General features: G+C 39.2%; 1 protein-coding gene across 6 annotated transcripts in view; it reads left to right on the plus strand.

Moving 5' to 3' along the window:
• Positions 1-19,636, plus strand: part of MCF2 (MCF.2 cell line derived transforming sequence) — a 121,997-nt gene that overhangs the window by 39,505 nt on the left and 62,856 nt on the right. For 3 of the 6 annotated variants that reach the window (XM_042241787.2, XM_042241788.2, XM_042241789.2), the window contains exons 3-4: positions 3,146-3,260; positions 5,456-5,546. In XM_042241787.2, the coding sequence (XP_042097721.1) occupies positions 3,146-3,260; positions 5,456-5,546 (206 nt within the window). Of the gene's footprint in view, positions 1-3,145; positions 3,261-5,455; positions 5,547-8,629; positions 8,837-19,636 lie in introns of those variants that run through there. The other 3 variants (XM_042241790.2, XM_042241791.2, XM_060408264.1) reach the window with 1 other exon arrangement.

Consider the following 19,636-nt stretch of genomic DNA (forward strand, 5'->3'; position numbering starts at 1 on the left):
GTGGTGACTTAATGAGGTTTTATGTTTTTATTTTATAAGTGGTATAAATGTGCGCTAGGCTTTCTCTATGGAAATTAAAGGATGTTACTACTGAGATTAAGGGATTTTACTGAAGCTCCTCAGTGTTTTTAAAATTGTGTTCAAATAGAAACACCCTTGGGACCTATTTCGTGATCTAGATCCCTCTCCATAATTTCCTTTCTTATCTGATCTTTGTAGTTTTCAAAATACGTCTTGCCTGTTGTTTCTTTTGAAGAATGGGTTCCCAATGTTAAAAATAACAAAAACTTCCTTATTTAGAATATCAATATCTCCTTTCTTTTCTCACATGTTTACTACCTAGTACATACAGCACTTGTTCTTCCCTGGTGGCTCAGTGGTAAAGAACCTGCCTGCCAATGCAGGAGATGTGGGTTCGATCCCTGATCTGGGAAGACCCCCTGGAGGAGGAAATGGCAACCCACTCCAGTATTCTTGCCTGGAAAATCCCATGGACAGAGGAGCCTGGTGGGCTGTGGTCTATGGGGTCACAAAGAGTCGGACATGACTTAGCAACTAAACAACAACAACAGCAACACTTGTGTGTACTTAGTGGTGATAACAGTTTATTGATTAGTTGATGAGAATCTACCCTTATAAGAACCAACATTCTTTCCTTTGATAGGTATGACAGTGAAAGTGAAAGTAAAGTCGCTCAGTCGTGTCTGAGTCTTTGCAACCCCATAGACTGTAGTCTACCAGGCTCCTCTGTCCATGGGATTTTCCAGGCAAGAGTACTGTAGTGGATTGCCATTTCCTTCTCCAGGGGATCTTTGCCTAAATACTGCTCGGCAAGTCTAACTTTTATATATATATATATGTTATATATTATTAATATTCCTAGTTCTATACCATACTTATCTATAGAGGCCCCTTGTTTCATGCTTGGCTAAATCTCTTGGTTCAGAGTTGTACAGTTTCTCCTTTGAGTTCCTTTAAAATTCTTGGGTGGATGCCATCATTTTCCATGATTATCTTTCTTCATCTTGCTCTTTACATCTAGAATGTTATAAAGATTTATCATCATTTGATTTATTATTTTGGTCTAGTTTGATTCATTACTTTGACCTAGTCTGATTAAAAAAGTACTATGGGAATGGGGACCCTCCCTTAAGTTTCTGTTGAGAAAGATTAAGGCAAGGAATGAATTTGACCTTTTCCCAAGTGCTCTAGTGGAGAATGTGTGTTCTGCTTTTGTTGGATAGAGTATTCTAGAAACATCACTTAAGTCACTCTGGTGAAATTGTTGTTCAGGTGTACTGTTTCCTAGTGAATTTCCCAGCTACTTCTTCTATCAGTAATGCAGAGGGGTGGTGAAATTTCTAACTAAAATTGTGAATTTGTTTATTTCTCCTTGGAGCTCTATACATTTTGTTTCTTTTTTTAAAATATAAATTTATTTATTTTAATTGGAGGCTAATTACTTTAAAATATTGTATTGGTTTTGCCATACATCAACATGAATCTGCCACAGATGTACACGTGTTCCCCATCTTGAACCCCCCTCCCACCTCCCTCCCCGTACCATCCCTCTTTCTTGTATTTTGAAGCTCTGTTATCAGATACATAAGCACTTAGGAATGTTATGTCCTCTTGATGAATTTACCACTGTTTGATTATCAAATGATCTTCTAATTTTGACAAATCTATTTAGTCTGATATTAGACAGTCTCCTTTGAACTAATTAGCATGATATATCTTTTTTCATCTTTTTCCTTTTAATGCATTGTGCCTTTATATTTAAAGTCTGTTTCTCGTAGACAGTATATAGTTGGGTCTTGATTGTTTTATCCAATTAGACTATCTCTAACTTTTAATTGAAATGTCAAATCGTTTACATTTAACGTGATTATGCATATCGCTTGGTTTAAATCTATCATTTTACTATTTGTTTTCTATTTGTCCTGTTCTTTGTTTCTCCTTCCATTTTTGCTTTCTTTTAGAATTAGTTGTTTTATCATTCTACTTTATCTCCTTTGCCTTTGTCATAGTTTTATTGCATATTGAATTTTCTTATATCTTATATCTCTATTCATTTAAATTCAGCCAAATAAGAATTACAACAAAATCTCTCAAAAATTTTCTTTTAGCAAGCCAGATTCAAAGGCCACCCGGCAACTTGCCTCCTAAAATAATCCTTCAACTTCCATTTAACACTAAATATATATTGAGCATCTACTCTGTGCCCAGGTGTTAGGCTGACTATAGAATGGGACCTTAGGCACATGGAAGGTTCACCCCTGCACTTAGGTGGCTTTCATTCTCAATCCTCCAGGCTGTGTAGACGGCTTTGGAGGGGGATGAACACTGAATTGTATACTTTGTGGTCTTTCTTTCTTTGCATTAGTAAGATTCCTATACCATTGTCACTATTATTCCTTATGTTATTTCTTCCACCAATCTGTTAGAACATTATTTATTACCTGTAGTTTGTATACTATACTCTTTCATGTTCACCATGATTCTAAGTGGTCAATTTTTTCAACGTTTCCACTTGTTATCAAGCTGTCAGTGACTCATTTTGAATTTAAACTCATAGTATTGGTATAGCAACAGTTATTTCCTAATACCCATGGTTGTCCAATATGAGGGATCAGTGATATTTTCAACTATGTTTATTACACACACTCCGTGACATTTTTCCCTCATTTTGCTGTCTTTTATTCCTTCCTCCTTCCCCTCTTCCTTTCTTTTGTCTCTCCCCCTTTTTCTTTCTTTCTTCTTTTCAATTTCAAAACCACCCTGTTGCATTTTTTTTTAATTTTTAATTTTTACTTTATTTTACTTTACAATACTGTATTGGTTTTTTAAAAGATGTTTTGGCCATGGCATGTGGGATATTAGTTCCCCAACCAGAGATTGAACTCTCACCCTGCGTCAGAAACGTGGAGTCTTAATCATTGGCCCCCAGGGTAAGTACCCCACCCTGCCACTTTTTGCACTTAAGCAGGAGCATGGTGCCATTTTGGTTTCTGTGGAGGTCATCATCCTTATAAAAGTTGCATTGGCCTCAACCTGTCTTCTTTATCACCTTTCTCAAATCTAAAATCCTCTTTTTTACATTGTTATGACATAAATGTTAACGTGGTTTTTGATACTGTTTTAGGTGGCCGGGGAAAGGATGATGCTTGGATCATTACGTTTCCAGAAAATTGTAATTTCAAATGCATACCAGAAGAAGTTATAGCAAAAGTATTGACTTACTTGACGTTTATTGCAAGGTACAGCATTTCATTACATTGTTTTCTTCAATTTGGTTTCTTTTTTGGATACCTATTTGAATGTAATAACAAGAAAGTGATGTTTTAGTGTGGCTATTATTATTGTAAATGATTTGTAAGACTCACTTTCAGAATAAATAAGAAATAACTTGGAAGCGGAAGCTGACCACTACTTAAATTGCTATAAAAATTATACTGAGGATCTAGGAAAACAAAATCAGGGGCTAAGAAGTATCTGTCCCCATGCAGAAGAACATAGGTTGAAAATGATGATCATACTTTAAAGCCTAAAAGAAACCGTCACTAGCCAATAGCTAGACAGCTATTCTTCATTTCTTCCAAGGATAAAATAACAAGACAAAGTTAAATAGACTTAAAAGTGATATTGAAATGGATTAGGAGTAACTTCTTGGTATTAGAGAAGAGAGATGAGAATCATTTGAGATGAGAATGCTTTAAGGGGAAAGTTTCAGAAGCTTCCTTAAAGATTTTATTTAGTTTGCAAACAAGTTTTTTTAAAGGAAATGTTTTCTGGTTATTAATCCTGAAGACTAAGAAGGCATTAATCTAAAATGGTAATATTATGAACAGTCTCATGAACAAAATGGAGAAGGAAATGGCAACCCACTCCAGTACTCTTGCCTGGAAAATCCCATGGACAGAGGAGCCTGGTGGGCTACAGTCCATGGAGTCGCAAAGAGTCAGACATGACTGAGCAACTTTACTTCACTCATTTCATACTTTACCACTGGAGAAGGAAATGGCAACCCACCCAGTATTCTTGCCTGGAGGATCCCATTGACAGAGGAGCCTGGTGGGCCATGGTCCACGGGGTCACAGAGAGTCAGACACGACTGGTGACTAAGCACGCATGAACAAAAATCAAATCCCAGAAAACAAAATTTACACTGTACCTCTTAAAGCTTGAAAGTGGTCTCTTTAGGGCAAATAAAAGTTTTATTATCCATTACACTGCCTTCCCTTAAGGAACAGGCAAGAGATTTAACAGTGTTTTTCTGAATGAGTTAATGGATCATTGACTTATGATGGATTGCCATGAAGTTAAATCTGATGTCATGAAGCAGAGCTGTCTACAATGTTTCCCATGCCCCAAATCACAGTATTCCAAATCCATTTTAGGGGCATTTGCCTGTTTAAAAGATTGACGTAAGTGGCAAAAAGAAATTTTAAATTGTGGTAGAATATGGAATTAATCATATCAATATATCAATCATATCAATAACCTCAGATATGCAGATGACACTGCACTTATGGCAGAAAGTGAAGAAGAACTAAAAAACCTCTTGATGAAAGTGAAAGAGGAGAGTGAAAAAGTTGGCTTAAAGCTCAACATTCAGAAAACGAAGATCATGGCATCTGGTCCCATCACTTCATGGGAAATAGATGGGGAAACAGTGGAAACAGGGTCAGACTTTATTTTTCTGGGCTCCAAAATCACTGCAGATGGTGATTGCAGCCATGAAATTAAAAGACACTTACTCCTTGGAAGAAATTATGGCCAACCTAGACAGCATATTGAAAAGCAGAGACATTAGTTTGCCAACAAAGGTCCATCTAGTCAAGGCTATGGTTTTTCCAGTGGTCATGTATGGATGTGAGAGTTGGACTGAAGAAAGCTGAGCACCAAATAATTGATGCTTTTGAACTGTGGTGTTGGAGAAGACTCTTGAGAGTCCCTTGGACTGCAAGGAGATCCAACCAGTCCATCCTAAAGGAGATCAATCCTGGGTATTCATTGGAAGGACTGATGCTAAAGCTGAAACTCCAGTACTTTGGCCACCTCATGCGAAGAGTTGACTCATTGGAAAAGACTCTGATGCTGGGAGGGATTGGGGGCAGGAGGAGAAGGGGATGACCGAGGATGAGATGGCTGGATGGCATCACTGACTCGATGGACATGAGTTTGAGTGAACTCTGGGAGTTGGTGATGGACAGGGAGGCCTGGCGTGCTGCGATTCATGGGGTTGCAAAGAGTCAGACACGACTGAGTGACTGAACTCAACTGAACTGGACTGATGGAATTAAATTGATTTTCCATTGTAGCACCTTGTGATAACTTCCCAAATCTGTCTTCAGTCCAGACATCACATGTAAATGTAAAGCGGAAGTAAGGACATATTTAGCAAAGTTGGATTACTATTAAGGAAAACATATTATTTCCTCTTATCTTCTAGGCAAAATGGATCTGACTCCCGATTTACCATTATTCTTGATCGAAGATTGGATACCTGGTCTTCTCTCAAAATATCTCTCCAAAAAATCTCAGTAAGTACCAATTTATTCTACAGTAACTTCTTATTTTTGTTTTGCATTATACTTTCTGTTTGTGGGGATACAGATTATTTTTGTTCTGATGGAGTCTAAAAAGATAGATGGAACAGAGAGGTGGAAAACTAGAGAGAAGAATTGGTAAAGGAGATTGAGCTGAACAACTCTACTCAATAGAAAACTTTATAGGAAAGAATGAATAGTTAATGGTTCAAGTTGAGTGAGAAGAGATTCATGGTCTCCTATGCCTTTCAAATCAAGGCAATTTTTTATGGGAACTTTTTATAAAACAGCAATAGCCATGTTGTATACACATTGTATATTGAAAAGTATAAAGAAGGAGGTTTAAAACAATAGTTAATAATCCAACCATCCAGAAATAAGCACTTTTTAACATTTTGGTGTGTATCTTTCTAGATTTTTCTTTCCCCTGGGATAGAGAGGGTAGGGAGTCACCTGCAAAATGACATATCTTCCTAAGAGTCTAGTCCCCAGCTCCCCAAGACCCAGAGAGTCTCTAAAGGAGACAGTATGAGAGATGCAGTCTTGCCCACAGCTGAGATGATCTTTTTACATTATTGGCTTATCTGAATATTGTCTGATAGTTCTTTCATAGAAAAGAGGGAGGTGAGGAACCCATAGGCTCTTCCTGAGCTGGTAAGAGTAGGGCTGTCTGTGGAAGTGCCATGTGGTCAACTTGCTCTATCAGACCAGAGAAGCTGGGAATCAATCCATGTTTTTCTTTGAGAGTTCAATATCATCAACCAATGAAATTCTTCCTTCGTTTCACAACCGACATGGAGGCCACACCCACCAGAGGCAGTTGGTTTAGTTGTGAAGGCAAGACAGAAATCTAAGTTGTTGGACATCTGAACCAGTGTTCTTTTTTGTTCTACTAACTTGCTGACCAGTACAAGAAATACACTGACACTCACACGGTATCATGAATGAGATCATTATTATTTTCATACCCATTATGAATTATTCCTCATCTTGGGCAAGTCAGTATGGTAGTTTTTTGTTTATTTCTTAAAACAGAGGTGTTTAATCATAAGCAATGGAGAGAAGAATTAATACCAGATTCATGAAAATCACCAAAATAAAATAGTAAAATGTCAACTTTAATATAATATATTTTTGCTTTTCCAAACACTTTCACACTTATTAGGTAATGTTGATTCTCTCTGTTTCCTGATTAAGTCCTGTGGGTGGATGTCTTTATAAATTGTCCTATAGATGAGGGAATTATATTGATATAGATATTCATTTTGGAAAGGTTATATGATGAATCCAAGGTCAGATAGCTAGGTAACCAAAAGAGTGGGAGCAAGAATTGAATTTTCATGAATTCCAGTTGGTGACCTTTCCACTTGCTGCTTCCTGTCATTTTCCAAAGGACTTGTGGATAGACAAATACATTAATAATTTTTTTTAGAAAAAAGGTAAAATTCCTTTGGAGAGAATACATCTGCCCTCCATGTACTGCAGACTCCTATCAGTGGGGCTGAATGATACTTATCCAGGTATTTATCATGCCCTGGCCTTTAGGATCACTCCTTGGGCTTGTGGAACAAACTTTAGTTCATGATAAGAATCAAATATTTAACACTAAATATAGCACTTGTTATAATAAGGCATTTTTAAAATCACCCAGCCCAGCTTTTTTTTTTTTTGGCTAAAACTATATGTTTGATGAAATTAATTTTCATTGAGTGACTGGTTGGCATATGGCATCAGTTTTGGAATTGGGTCTTGATACTGCTTCACTGGTGGCTCAGATGGTAAAGAATCTGCCTGCAATGCGGGATATCTGGGTTCGATCCCTGGGTTGGGAGGATCCCCTGGAGAAGGGAATGGCTACCCACTCCAGTATTCTTGCCTGGAGAATCCCCATGGACGGAGGAGCCTAGTGGGCTACAGTGCATAGAGTCATAAAGAGTCAGCCACAACTGAGTGACTAAGTACGGCACAGCACTACTGATTTGGGGTCAGTAAAGGAATAATGACTTGTTTCTTGGGAGGTGATGCTCCCTTTTCTGTTTCCTAGGGATGCTCTTTCAGTGGGGAATTGAGAAGTCTGCCCAGCAAAGAGCTCTGCATCCAAGGTCCCTTTATTTGCATAATTGCCAGGCAGGAGTAGGGGTGCAGGTGATGAGGACATCTGACTGGCTATAGATTAGTTTCAGTGTTGTTTCATTTAAACATTTTAAATGTTTCTGCTTATGGTATAGTCTCTATACCCATACTCAAAAGCACATCAGTTATATCTCAACCATTAATAGCCATTGGACACTGTTTGCAATAGAGGTAAATATTGAATACAAGCTAATTTCAAGAGGAAAAGTTAACATTCAGAAAGACTTTCTGGTTAAAACAGCCATTGTATAGATAAGTCTAACTGTCTTCGTATATTATTTTAAACTAGTGTCTGTGAAGTAATTATATAATTTGGTTTGAAAACCTTAATTTATAGATATTTAAAGAAACTATGCAGTTAGGCTATACTTCATAATGATAGGAGACTATATATATATATATATATATATATATATATATTTTTTTTTTTTAGTTACACGTTTTGGGGAAATGTTTCGGGAGAGAATCCTACCCGTGTCAGAAAGTTTGTATGTTCTGTTCTTTTTAGATTATCATCAAGACAAAATCCCACAAACTATTAACCTTTCCCAGGCTTAAACCCAGAATAGAATTTAATAATAATAAAAAAAAACAGAATTGAATTTCAAGTTACATAGCAGGGTAGGGCAAGAATAAAGATATCAGTTAATACTACCTTCAAAAAGATTCTTAGCATTCCACCTTAAAAATCAACTTGCGCAGAGAAAGCCAGCCCCATCTAGCCCCTAGGAGGAGAGTTTTTTTTTTTTTTTTTTTTTCTTCCTCCACTCTTAGGAAAAGCCTGATCTTCCTGAGCAGTCCAGCACCAGCTAATCCATGAGGTTCAATCAGGCTAAGTAATTGGGGGAATGTGTGGACTCTGAATTACAATGAGCAGTAGGAAAGGATCTGTCAGCTGACTAATCAGAGATAGTGGGTTGTGTTTTTTTTTTTTTTTTTTTTTTGCAGCGCTGCCAGGGTGGTAATGGAAGCAGCCACGGTAGCTTTGTTTGATAGAGATTATTGGCTGCCGCTTTTAAATACTACCTAAGACGCAGCTCATATTTCATCAATGTTGCATTGACAATTGGAAAAGAAGCGTGTTATTGTGTATAGGCGAGATGGCAGAAGCAACTCCCCCGAGAGGCAAGATGAGGTTCAGAAGGAATGCGGTAAGGGCTCTGCCTGCAGTCCTGGAAAGCCTGTTCCCAAGTTCAAGTGCAGGAATGCTGCAGCATGGTGCTATAGCACAAACTGCTGAATGGGGCTTTTCAGGACGGAGGGTGAGAATGGAGACTTGGATTTGCGTGGATTGCATTGATGTGCTTACTGTGATATGGACATAGGGCAGTGTTAAGGCATCAAGATCTAAATGTGATCAAATTTATGAGGAAGCATCCTTTGTCATCGTATTTATTTAAGAGTGTATGAACAGTATTGACTCATTTGGCAGAGTAGCTTAAAGTCACTAGTTATCAATTAAATAATATTGAACAAAAGGATTCATCCTTCTTTTCACCATGGACAAGTGATTATGGTATCATGGACAGATCTGCAGATGACTTTATTAGTGTTTAAAAAGGCTACGTGTTACTGGACAAGTGAAAAAATATTAAGTCTGATGATATGAATTCTTTCTGATTTCAGATTTTCCTCAAATTAAAAAAAAAATATTTCCCCAAATTCAAATGTTAAAGATGCAGAATTCTAGCCTGTTGACTGCCTTTTTTAAAGGAAAAAAAGAGTGACTCACCATTATTTATAAGCTAGAATTTAGAAATCTCTTCTTTCATATACATTTTCAATTTTTCCCGTCATTGGTTCACTTATATACCAAATTCCCAGCAAATTTCAGAAGGGCTATTTAGATGTCGTTTGGAGAAATGTGAAATAACACTAGCTAATTTAATAATTAACTGGTCATCAGTCCAGTTTTTGGTGCTGCTCTTTTTCTTTCAGAACTTAAGATAACATTATTGATGCTATGATTTAAAATAGAATACCCACTTGTTTAAATAATCAAGACAACACACAAAAAATGAGAGAGTGACAATCAGTCATAGAACAGAATGACACTTGGAATAAAAAATAAGATCAGGGAAATAAGCCAGTAAGAATTGTATTCTTGTTGAATGACAGTGAACATTCATGGGTGAGTAACTGGTTTATTTTCTAATAAAGCTCTTAGCGCAAGATAGTATTTTTAAAATTACAGTTTAGGATATGAATCTTTTTATTTTGACAAAATTGCATCTCCAGCTCTACACATGGTTTTATATTATGGGAATAATAGCTTAAGATTTTTAACAGACAATTTATGGTGCACAAGAGATGCCTGTGTATGTGCTTTACAATATTGGGTGCAACTGACATTAGTACTTTTGTTATCAAAAGTAATTGACTTAAGTGTTAAGAAGATTTTAATTTCTTTATATGCATAGATGTTTTCTCAGTTCTTTTTTTTAAATAAATTTATTTATTTTAATTGGAGGTTAATTACTTTACAATATTGTATTGTAAATTCAACATGAATCCGCCACAGGTATACACGTGTACCCCATCCTGAACCCCCCTCCCTCCTCCCTCCCCGAACCATCCCTCTGGGTCATCCCAGTGCACCAGCCCCAAGCATCCAGTATCATGCATCAAACCTGGACTGGCTATTCATTTCATATATGATATTATACATGTTTCAATGCCATTCTCCCACATCATCCCACCCTCGCCCTCTCCCACAGAGTCCAAAAAACTGTTCTATACATCTGTGTCTCTTTTGCTGTCTCGCATACAGGGTTATCGTTACCATCTTTCTAAATTCCATATATATGCATTAGTATACTGTATTGGTGTTTTTCTTTCTGGCTTGCTTCACTCTATATAATAGGCTCCAGTTTCATCCACCTCATTAGAACTGATTCAAATGTATTCTTTTTAATGGCTGAGTAATATTCCATTGTGTATGTATACCACAGCTTTCTTATCCATTCATCTGCTGATGGACATCTAGGTTCCTTCCATGTCCTGGCTATTATAAACAGTGCTGTGATGAACATTGGGGTACATGTGTCTCTTTCAATTCTGGTTTCCTCGGTGTGTATGCCCAGAAGTGGGATTGCTGGGTCATAAGGCAGTTCTATTTCCAGTTTTTTCATTTTCTGTATATGCAGGCATGCATGCTCAGTCACTTCAGTCATGTCCGACTATTTGCAACCCCATGGGTTGTAGCCTGCCAGGCTCCTCTGTCCCTGGGATTCTCTAGGCAAGAATACTGGAGTGAGTTACCATATCCTCTCTAGGGGATTTTCTGGACCCAGGGATTGAACCTGCATCTCATATGTCTCCTGCATTGTCAGGCAGGCTCTTTACCACTAGTGCCACCTGGGAAGCCCTTTCTGTTTATACACATGGCTTCCCTGGTGGCTCAGAGGTTAAAGCATCTGCCTCTAATGCAGGAGACCTGGGTTTGATCCCTGGGTCGGGAAGATCCCCTGGAGAAGGAAATGGCAACCCACTCCAGTATTCTTGCCTGGAGAATCCCATGGACGGAGGAGCCTGATGGGCTGCAGTCCATGGGGTCGCAAAGAGTCGGACACAACTGAGCGACTTACTTACTTAATATACACAGAAATTAATACAACACACAAGTACTTAATGAGTAGGTGTATGTAGTATTGAGCTACAGACAATATGGGTTACACAGGTAAACATGGAATGGCTACAGAGCTGAAAGAGCTGTCAATCTAGTAGAGAATGTAGGACATGTTCATAAATAACTATTATGAAAGAACTTCTAGCTGGTGAGGAAGGCCTCACGAAGAAGATGACATTTGTTTGGACCTTAAGGAATAGCATGCTGCTGCTGCTAAGTCGCTTCAGTCGTGTCCAACTCTATGCGACCCCATAGACAGCAGCCCACCAGGCTCCCCCATCCCTGGGATTCTCCAGGCAAGAACACTGGAGTGGGTTGCCATTTCCTTCTCCAACGCATGAAAGTGAAAAGTGAAAGTGAAGTCGCTCAGTTGTGTCTGACTCTTAGCGACCCCAGGAACTGCAGCCTACTAGGCTCCTCCATCCATGGGATTTGTCAGGCAAGGGTACTGGAGTGGAGTGTCATGGCCTTCTCCAAGGAATAGCATATGTGTCTGTTATCTTTCTTGGTGTCTTTCCTCTCTTTTTCTCTCACATTAATTACTTGAAGTTGTCTGTAGGAACAGCTAGCTTGAAATGAAATTGATTGGATTAAGTCTAAAGCCTAGAACTATAGTGGAAGACAGATTTGTTCTGCTTGCATGGATACGGCTTGACCAGAGTGAAAAATTTGCAACTCAGCTGGTGACACCATGATTTGACTTGGAAGAATCTCTGGTGTTGGGCTGATTCTGGAGGCTATGATAGGTGGCACCTTGGAAGGATGGTAAAGTGGCCTTAGAGTCCACGGATAGGCTACTTGATGGAAATTGCAATGACTGTGAACAAGTGAGGGGGGTTGTTGAGAATGGATATGGGACAAGAAGGGTGAGCCACAAGGAAAGAGCATTGTTGGGGAGTGTCCTACTCCTGAGGTCACTTGGCAAGGGATTTGGTGATCTGTGGAGTAACTCTTCCTTTCTGTACTCTTTCAGTGTGGGAAGAATGAGTGCAGAAGTAGCTCACAACATTGGAAACTCTTCTCTATAGTTTGAGGTCATAAGATTTTTCTCAAAGTATTCTAAAGTGATAGTTCCCACCTTACTGAGGTCAATCACATGCTAGCAACTCAGTATTAATACTCTGTAATGATATGAAATTTGTTCAGTAGGTTCCGTGATGCTAAATTGTTTCAAGCATTTGTTTTGACTGTTAGTTTTTGTCCCATTTTGTAGGTGTCAAGGTCAAGTTATTCCTAAAGGAAAGGCAGGCAGTCTGAGCATGCATTCAGAGTGTGCGGTGAAGGACGTGTCTGAAAAGGGTTAAGTGTCCTGGAAAGAGCTTGGCTTTAGGATTCAGATTGGCCTGTGTGCTCCTGCTCCTTAGCAGGTAGCCATAGCAAGCAGTTAGTGTACCATGCTGTGCTTCAGTTTGCCCATCTGTGGAAAGGCCGTAATACCTACTTCACTGCAATGTTACAAAGGCTACATAGGATCATATACGTAACAAGCCTGGAGCATATGTCCTAGGCTTTCAGTAAAGAGTTCCCCTCTTATTGTGACCCCATTTCTTTGCTCTAAAGATGAAAAGAAAAAGCTCTAGGAGTATAAATTGTTTTTATAGTAAAATAATCAAACTTTTATGTGGTATCAGCCACTTGTAAAAGTTTTTAAAGAAGTAGCTAGGATAACTGAAAAGGGGGCAGAGGGTGTGTGGATTGCCTCTTTTAGATGCTGCATAAAATAACATTAAACAAGGTTAATTTCCAGCCTTCAGCAGTGAAATGTATCAAGTGATGCCTTTGGTCGTTGTTATTGCTGTGCTAACTGTTCTGAGGCCATATAGTCAGGTGATCTGAAGGCAGGCATGAGGAAAAGGGATTCAGTGTCTTCTCTGGGAGGGGAAGAGGAGAGAAAGCGAATTATCTGCCCCTGAATTTGAAGAACCAGTAGGAGCTGCTCCCCAGGGCTGGGGTGGGGCCGGGCTCAGAGACGGGGAAATGGCTCTGAGCCCTGTGAAGATGGGCAACATGTTCATTTTTACCGAGGTGCCTTTAAGCAGTCGCATGTTGGAACTACAAAAAAGAAAAAAAAAATCGCCTACAACCAGTGCCTAAAACCAGTGTCGTTTCCTCTCTCATGCTGCATGCTTTTTTTTTCTGTAAAGAAAAAAGCAATAAAAGAAAACAAGGCTGACCCTTGCTCACATCCTTTTGCTTTTTTGACAAGCTCTCAAAACGATTTATAGCTTTAAAATCTAGGGTTTATTTGGGCGAAAATAGAAACTGTGCCTTTTCATGTTTATATAACCAACCAGATTAGGGGTCTGTAAGGCAGCATGCTGGAAAATGTAGGAACATCATTTCCCCAAACCGAATGGGAAAGCTGAAAGGTCTGGAGCTGTATTTGCTGTAAGCTAGAATTTCTTGAAGAATTACTTAGCATCACAAAAGCTTAGCGTATTAGTTCCCTGTTGCTGCTGTAACTAACTACAAACTTAGTAGCTCAAAATAACCCAAATATATTGTTACAGTTCTGGAGGTCAAAAGTCCAACTGAGTTTCACTGGGCTAAGATATCAACAGGGCATCTGAGGCTTTAGAGGATAATCAATTTCCTTGACATTCTAGTTTCTAGAAGCTGCCCACATTTCTTAGCTCATGGCCTTGTATCACTCTGACCGCTCCTTCTGTTGTTATATCTTCTCTGATTCTTGTGCCTCCCTCTGTTTAATAACTCTACTTGTGATTGCATTGTTCCCACCCCAATAATCCAGGATCATTTCCCCATCAGAAGGTGAGGTGAGGTGTTAGTCGCTCAGTCATGTCCAACTCTTTGTGACCCCATGGACTGTAGCCCTCTAGGCTCCTCTGTCCACGGAGTTCTCCAGGCAAGAATACTGAAGTGGGTTTTCATGCCCTTCTCCAGGGGATCTTCCCAACCCAGGGATCAAAACTGGGTCTCCCGCATTGCAGGCAGTTTCTTTACCACTTGAACCACCAGGGAAGCTCTGAAGATTCTTAATCATATTTACGGAGTCCCTTTTGCCTTGTAACATATTCACAGGTTCCAGGGTTTAGGATGTGGACATCTTTGGGGAACCTTTATTCTGCCTACTACACTCAATTCCTCCAGTTGTGGAATGAGGGTAAAAACAGAATCTACTGCAGATAAAATACTTAGCATAATGTCATAGTAATGCTCACAATGAGGAAAATTCTCATAGTAGTCACTCAATAAAAAGTAACACTCCAGCCCATGGCCATTGAGCCAATCTCCTGTCCCTACCTTAAGGCTTTGAGAGGCCCTGAAGACATATAAATGTATGTACGTTTGTGTGTGTGTGTGTGTGTGTGTGTGTGTGTGTGTGTGTGTGTTTGCTGGAGAGAAGCTATAAAAAGTCATTCATATGAAGTTGTGGATTTATAGCAATTAGTTTGGCAGTCACATATTTAAATCTGGGATAAGTGAGTGGGACTGGGATTAAAAAGTCAAGTGTATCTGATTCATACATGGGATCTAATGGACATGAGGGATAGAAACAATATACTTGGTCTGAACTGTATAATTTAGTTTTCTAAAAAATGTAACTCTGACAAATCAAATGAATTGTTTGAGTGTCACCCAGTTGTTTAGTAGTTTTGCCTACTAGATAATAGCTGTTAAAAAAAATAATAATAGCTGTTGCCTACAAGTTATTTGTTCCTTCAAATGGCTTAGATTTGAGAGTAGCTATCAGTTTAATGGATCCGTGTATTCTAGGAAGATTTGCATGGCAGCTCAATAAAGATTCTAAAATTATCCTATAATGAACAACATTGCAAATGTGATTATACAGGCAATAAATGAAGTGTTCATCCTTGATAGTGCTTTTTCTTTAGAAATGCAAATTTGGTAGGCTTTTTGTGATAAGCAAATCACTGAACATTTTGAAGGAATTAAGGGAGGAGAAGGTATGATAAAATAATCAGGAAGTTTTACTTAAGAATGATCTGATTAGAATGTAGAAATATTTTTAGAAGCATTTTATTCAGCTTTCAATGTTTATAACTATTTTATCAAATAGACAGAATAACTGATTTAATAAAACAACCAACATGAAATCCCTGACTTAGGAGCAGCTAAACACCCCCAAAACCTGCCTGAACTCTCTTCCCCATGGATTCTGTGGACAGTGATTCTGTGTCTCTCTCTTTTCTGCTTTGTCCCCTATTGTGTGATCAGGGGCCTGACTGCTGGGACAGCCTTGTTCTCCTAGGAGTGACAGGGTAGAGACCAGGGCCTGACCTCGGGCAGAGAGTTACCACATGGTTTTCTTTGTTCCTGTAGTATCCTCCCCTACTCCCACCCCCAGTTTTGGAGGGGGGCGAGTATTCCAGGCTTTAAGTTGGTCATTGCTGGGGTCTCACATCTAGGGATTTCTAATGCAATACCAGAAAATATGACATTAAGGAAAGTCAGAAAAAGACAATGAAACCATATCAACCTAGAGTCCATGCAAGAATAAAAATAAGAGTACTTTAAGTGCTTTAAGTGTTGGCAAAAGTAGGATGCTTTCCATTCCATTTATTTATTTATTTTTGGTTGCACTGGGTCTTTATTGCTGCTCGGGCTACTCTCTAGTTGCAGTGAGTGAGGCCTACTCTTCACTGAGGTGTGTGGGCTTCTCATTGCAGGGGCGTCTCTTGTTGCAGAGCACAGGCTCTAGGCACTTCACAGTGGAGCACAGGCATGGGCTTCAGTAGTTGCAACACGTGAGTTCAGTAGTTGTACCTCCCAGGTTCTAGAGCACAGGCTCAATAGTTGTGGTACACGACATGTGGGATCTTCCTGGACCAGGGATTGAATCCATGTCTCCTGCACTGGCAGGCAGATTCTTCACCCCTGAGCCATTAGGATAGCCCCTTGATTCCATTTAAAAGTGAAAAAAATAAGCTTGAGTCAAGGCAGTTAAGTATAATACTAATACTGGTAATTTGCCCATGTGAAGAAGGAAAGACTTAACTCCTAAACTGAATATTTCAGGGTAGAAATAGAATTAGTGCTCTCAGTCTAGAAATAGGTCCAAAGTTCTCACAAGTCCCTATCTGAGTTTCCCCTTAAGCAAGCCTTTATCCACAGCCTGAAAAACCTTTTGTCTAAGTCTACTTGTGCTTAAGTCCAAGAACCCCAAGTAAATTTAAAAAACCTATCTTATTAGTTTTTTTTAGGGTTGACAAAGTAGCTTTATATGTATTATTTCTTTTAATTTTTATAACAACTATGGGAAGTATTGTACCATTCTTAGCATAAACTAAAGTAGACATTTGTACATAATAGACAGTGAAGAACAGGGAAGTCTGGTGTACTGCAGTCCATGAGGTCACAGAGTTAGACATGACTTGCTGCTGCTGCTGCTGCTAAGTCACTTCAGTTGTGTCTGACTCTGTGCGACCCCATAGATGGCAGCCCATCAGGCTCCCCGTCCCTGGGATTCTCCAGGCCAAGAACACTGGAGTGGGTAGCTATTTCCTCTCCAATACATGAAAATGAAAAGTGAAAGTGAAGTCACTCAGTCGTGTCCAACTCTTAGCGACCCCATGGATTGCAGCCTACCAGGCTCCTCCATCCATGGGATTTTCCAGGCAAGAGTACTGGAGTGGAGTGCCATTGCCAACTGAAAAACAACATAATAGACAGTAGGATATACAGTATCACTGGGACTCTCTGTTTCTATTTCCAGTTCTCTATACTTGTTTGCTTTGTTCTTTGAAATAAGCTTCAAGCTTCCCCTGGCTGTAGGGGTCATGGCTACCAGTGGCCCTGAAACTGCACCCTCTAAGTTTCCTTCCCTTAGTGCTAGTTCAAAAAATGCTAGTGTGAGACTTGGATTCTGCTTACATCAAATTTTCATCCCATGACAAATCATTGCATCTTAGGAGGGCAAGGTCATGTAGAAAGATAACAGTTCTCATTAGGAACCAGTATTAAGATTAATAAGAGACTGTCTTAGTCTTTATGGGCTGCTATAACAGAATACCATAGACAGTGTGACTTATAAACAACAGACTTTACTTCTCACAGTTCTAGAGTCTGAAGTCCAAGGTCAGGTTGCTGGCAAATTCTGTATCTGGTGAGAGCTCACTTCCTGCTTCATAGATGGTCGTCTTTTCTGTGTCCTCACATGGCTGAAGGGCTGAAGGAGCTCTCTGGGGTCTCTTTCTTAAGGGCACTAATCCCATTCATGAGGGCTCCACCCTCATGACCTCGTCATCTCCTGAACACCCCACCACCAAATACCTTCACGTTGTGGCTTAAGTTTCAACATAGGAATTTGGTGGGGAGAGGATGTAGAATCTCATGGGAGGAGAGGGTAGTGCAGACATGGCCCCCTTGGGGAGTGATCAGTTGGATAGCCATCCCAATTTGTGTCTGTTTGTAATCATTGTTTAATTTACTGATTTAAGCTTGTGCTCCTTTCTTTTCCCTATTTGTGTCGCACTCAGTTCTCTTTCCCTCACTTTAGTTGTCATTGCCACTTGTTTATGTTTTTATCACCATCTCAAATTAAATTTAAAAAATTTCCACTTTTGTATGTCATTTCAGAGCCTAGGTCTTATCCCTCTATGAAAGTTACTCTTTTTTAAAAAATAGACTGTATTGTTTAGTGCAGATTTAGGTTCACAGTAGAAAGTACAGACTTCCCATATATACCTGCCCTCACAGTATCTTATTAATTTTTCTTTCATAGTTTTGCTCAATTATTAATATTTCAGCATTCCTGAAAGATTTAAAGCATTTTGAGCATATTTTGCTTTATTATGCTTCAGTCTGCTCTTTTGAGGCTGATGACTCCCAACTCTATATTCCTAGTCTAGGCTTCTTTCCCTCCTCCCTTGTACATCCATTTGTCTGATGGACATCATCTGGTTGTCCTGCTGACCCTTCCAACCCAATAGGTCCAGGAACAAGAATCAGCATCTTATCCCCCTCCTGAAAGCCTGCTTCTCTTGTGTTTCCATGTCAATGAGGGTTATACCATTCACCCAGTTAATTACTCAAGCCAGAAATCTGGAAATTGACTATTACAGTCATTCTTTTCTCACCAGACATATCCGGTTATCATACTTTTCACATTATACCTCCTAAATTCTATCCTTATCCCTGTTGTTGTTGCTGTAGTTCAGAAACTCATCATCCCTCGCTTGGATGACTGTTCCAGCATGCAAACTTATCTGTTTGCTTCCATTCTTGTCCATATCCAGTTCATTCCCAAAGCCAAAGTGATCCTCCTAAAATGCAAATCTAATTATGTTGCTCTGCTACTTAAAAACCCTTAAGAGTCTCCCCTTGCATCCAGGAAAAGACCCAAGGTCTTTCCTGGTCTGGATCCTGCTCATCTTTCTAGCACCATCTCCCATGACTACATCTCTCCACCCCCCGACAGCATCTTCCTCTAGCTTTCCTGACTGGGACCTCTTGATGTAATACAGACTTGGGTACCAATTCAGACTTTACCAGTTGAGCCAAGTTATACTTAAACTCTCTGAGCCTCACTTTCTTTATTAGTAAAAGCAGATTGCCTAACTACTTCGGAGGATTGTTATGAAGAGGAACTGTGATAATGTTAGCAAAATACTTGGCATACAGTAAGCATTTGAATGTGGTACTTTATTACTTATATCAGGCCATATTATTCCAGCCCTTGTGAATTTTGCATAGGGTCCTCCTTGTCTTTTGCACTCTTTCATTTAACAGTTACTTCTTGACCGCCTACTATATGCCAGTATTCTAAGAAATTGGGAAACATGGATACACCAGAAAAGCAGCCTGATCCACTTTATTCCTCTTTAGGCAAGTCCTTTTTGACATTCCTAGGTCTAGGATGCTCTGTGCTACACCTTCCTGTTGTATATTATTCTAATTCCCTTGTTTAATTTATCAACTTATCATGATGCTAACGGACTCTAGACTGTCATTTTCTTGCAAGCTGGGTAGGGACTGTATGTTATTAATTGCTGTACGCTGAATGCTGACAGTGCCTGATAATCATTCACTTAAATACGTGGAGGAAACACGTAGAAGATATTTGGTGAATGTCTCTTGGATGAAATAAAAATACAAGTCCACAAGATAGTTTTCTTCCATTGTTTACTGCAGATATTCAGTATTTCAGCTCCCTTTAGGCTTTTAGGGCTATCCTAGAAACCTGCCTCTTGATTCTGTTTTGCAAGGATTAAAAACAATTTGAGTACAAAAACAATCACGTTTAAAATGAAGCTTAAGAGTATAATTCTTCATAATGTGGGATTGACTTCAGTGTGAGAAAATTTCAGGCCACAAGCACTGCAAGGAACTGACCTGATGA

The sequence above is a fragment of the Ovis aries genome, chromosome X (assembly GCF_016772045.2).
Source record: "Ovis aries strain OAR_USU_Benz2616 breed Rambouillet chromosome X, ARS-UI_Ramb_v3.0, whole genome shotgun sequence".
NCBI lineage: Eukaryota > Metazoa > Chordata > Mammalia > Artiodactyla > Bovidae > Ovis > Ovis aries.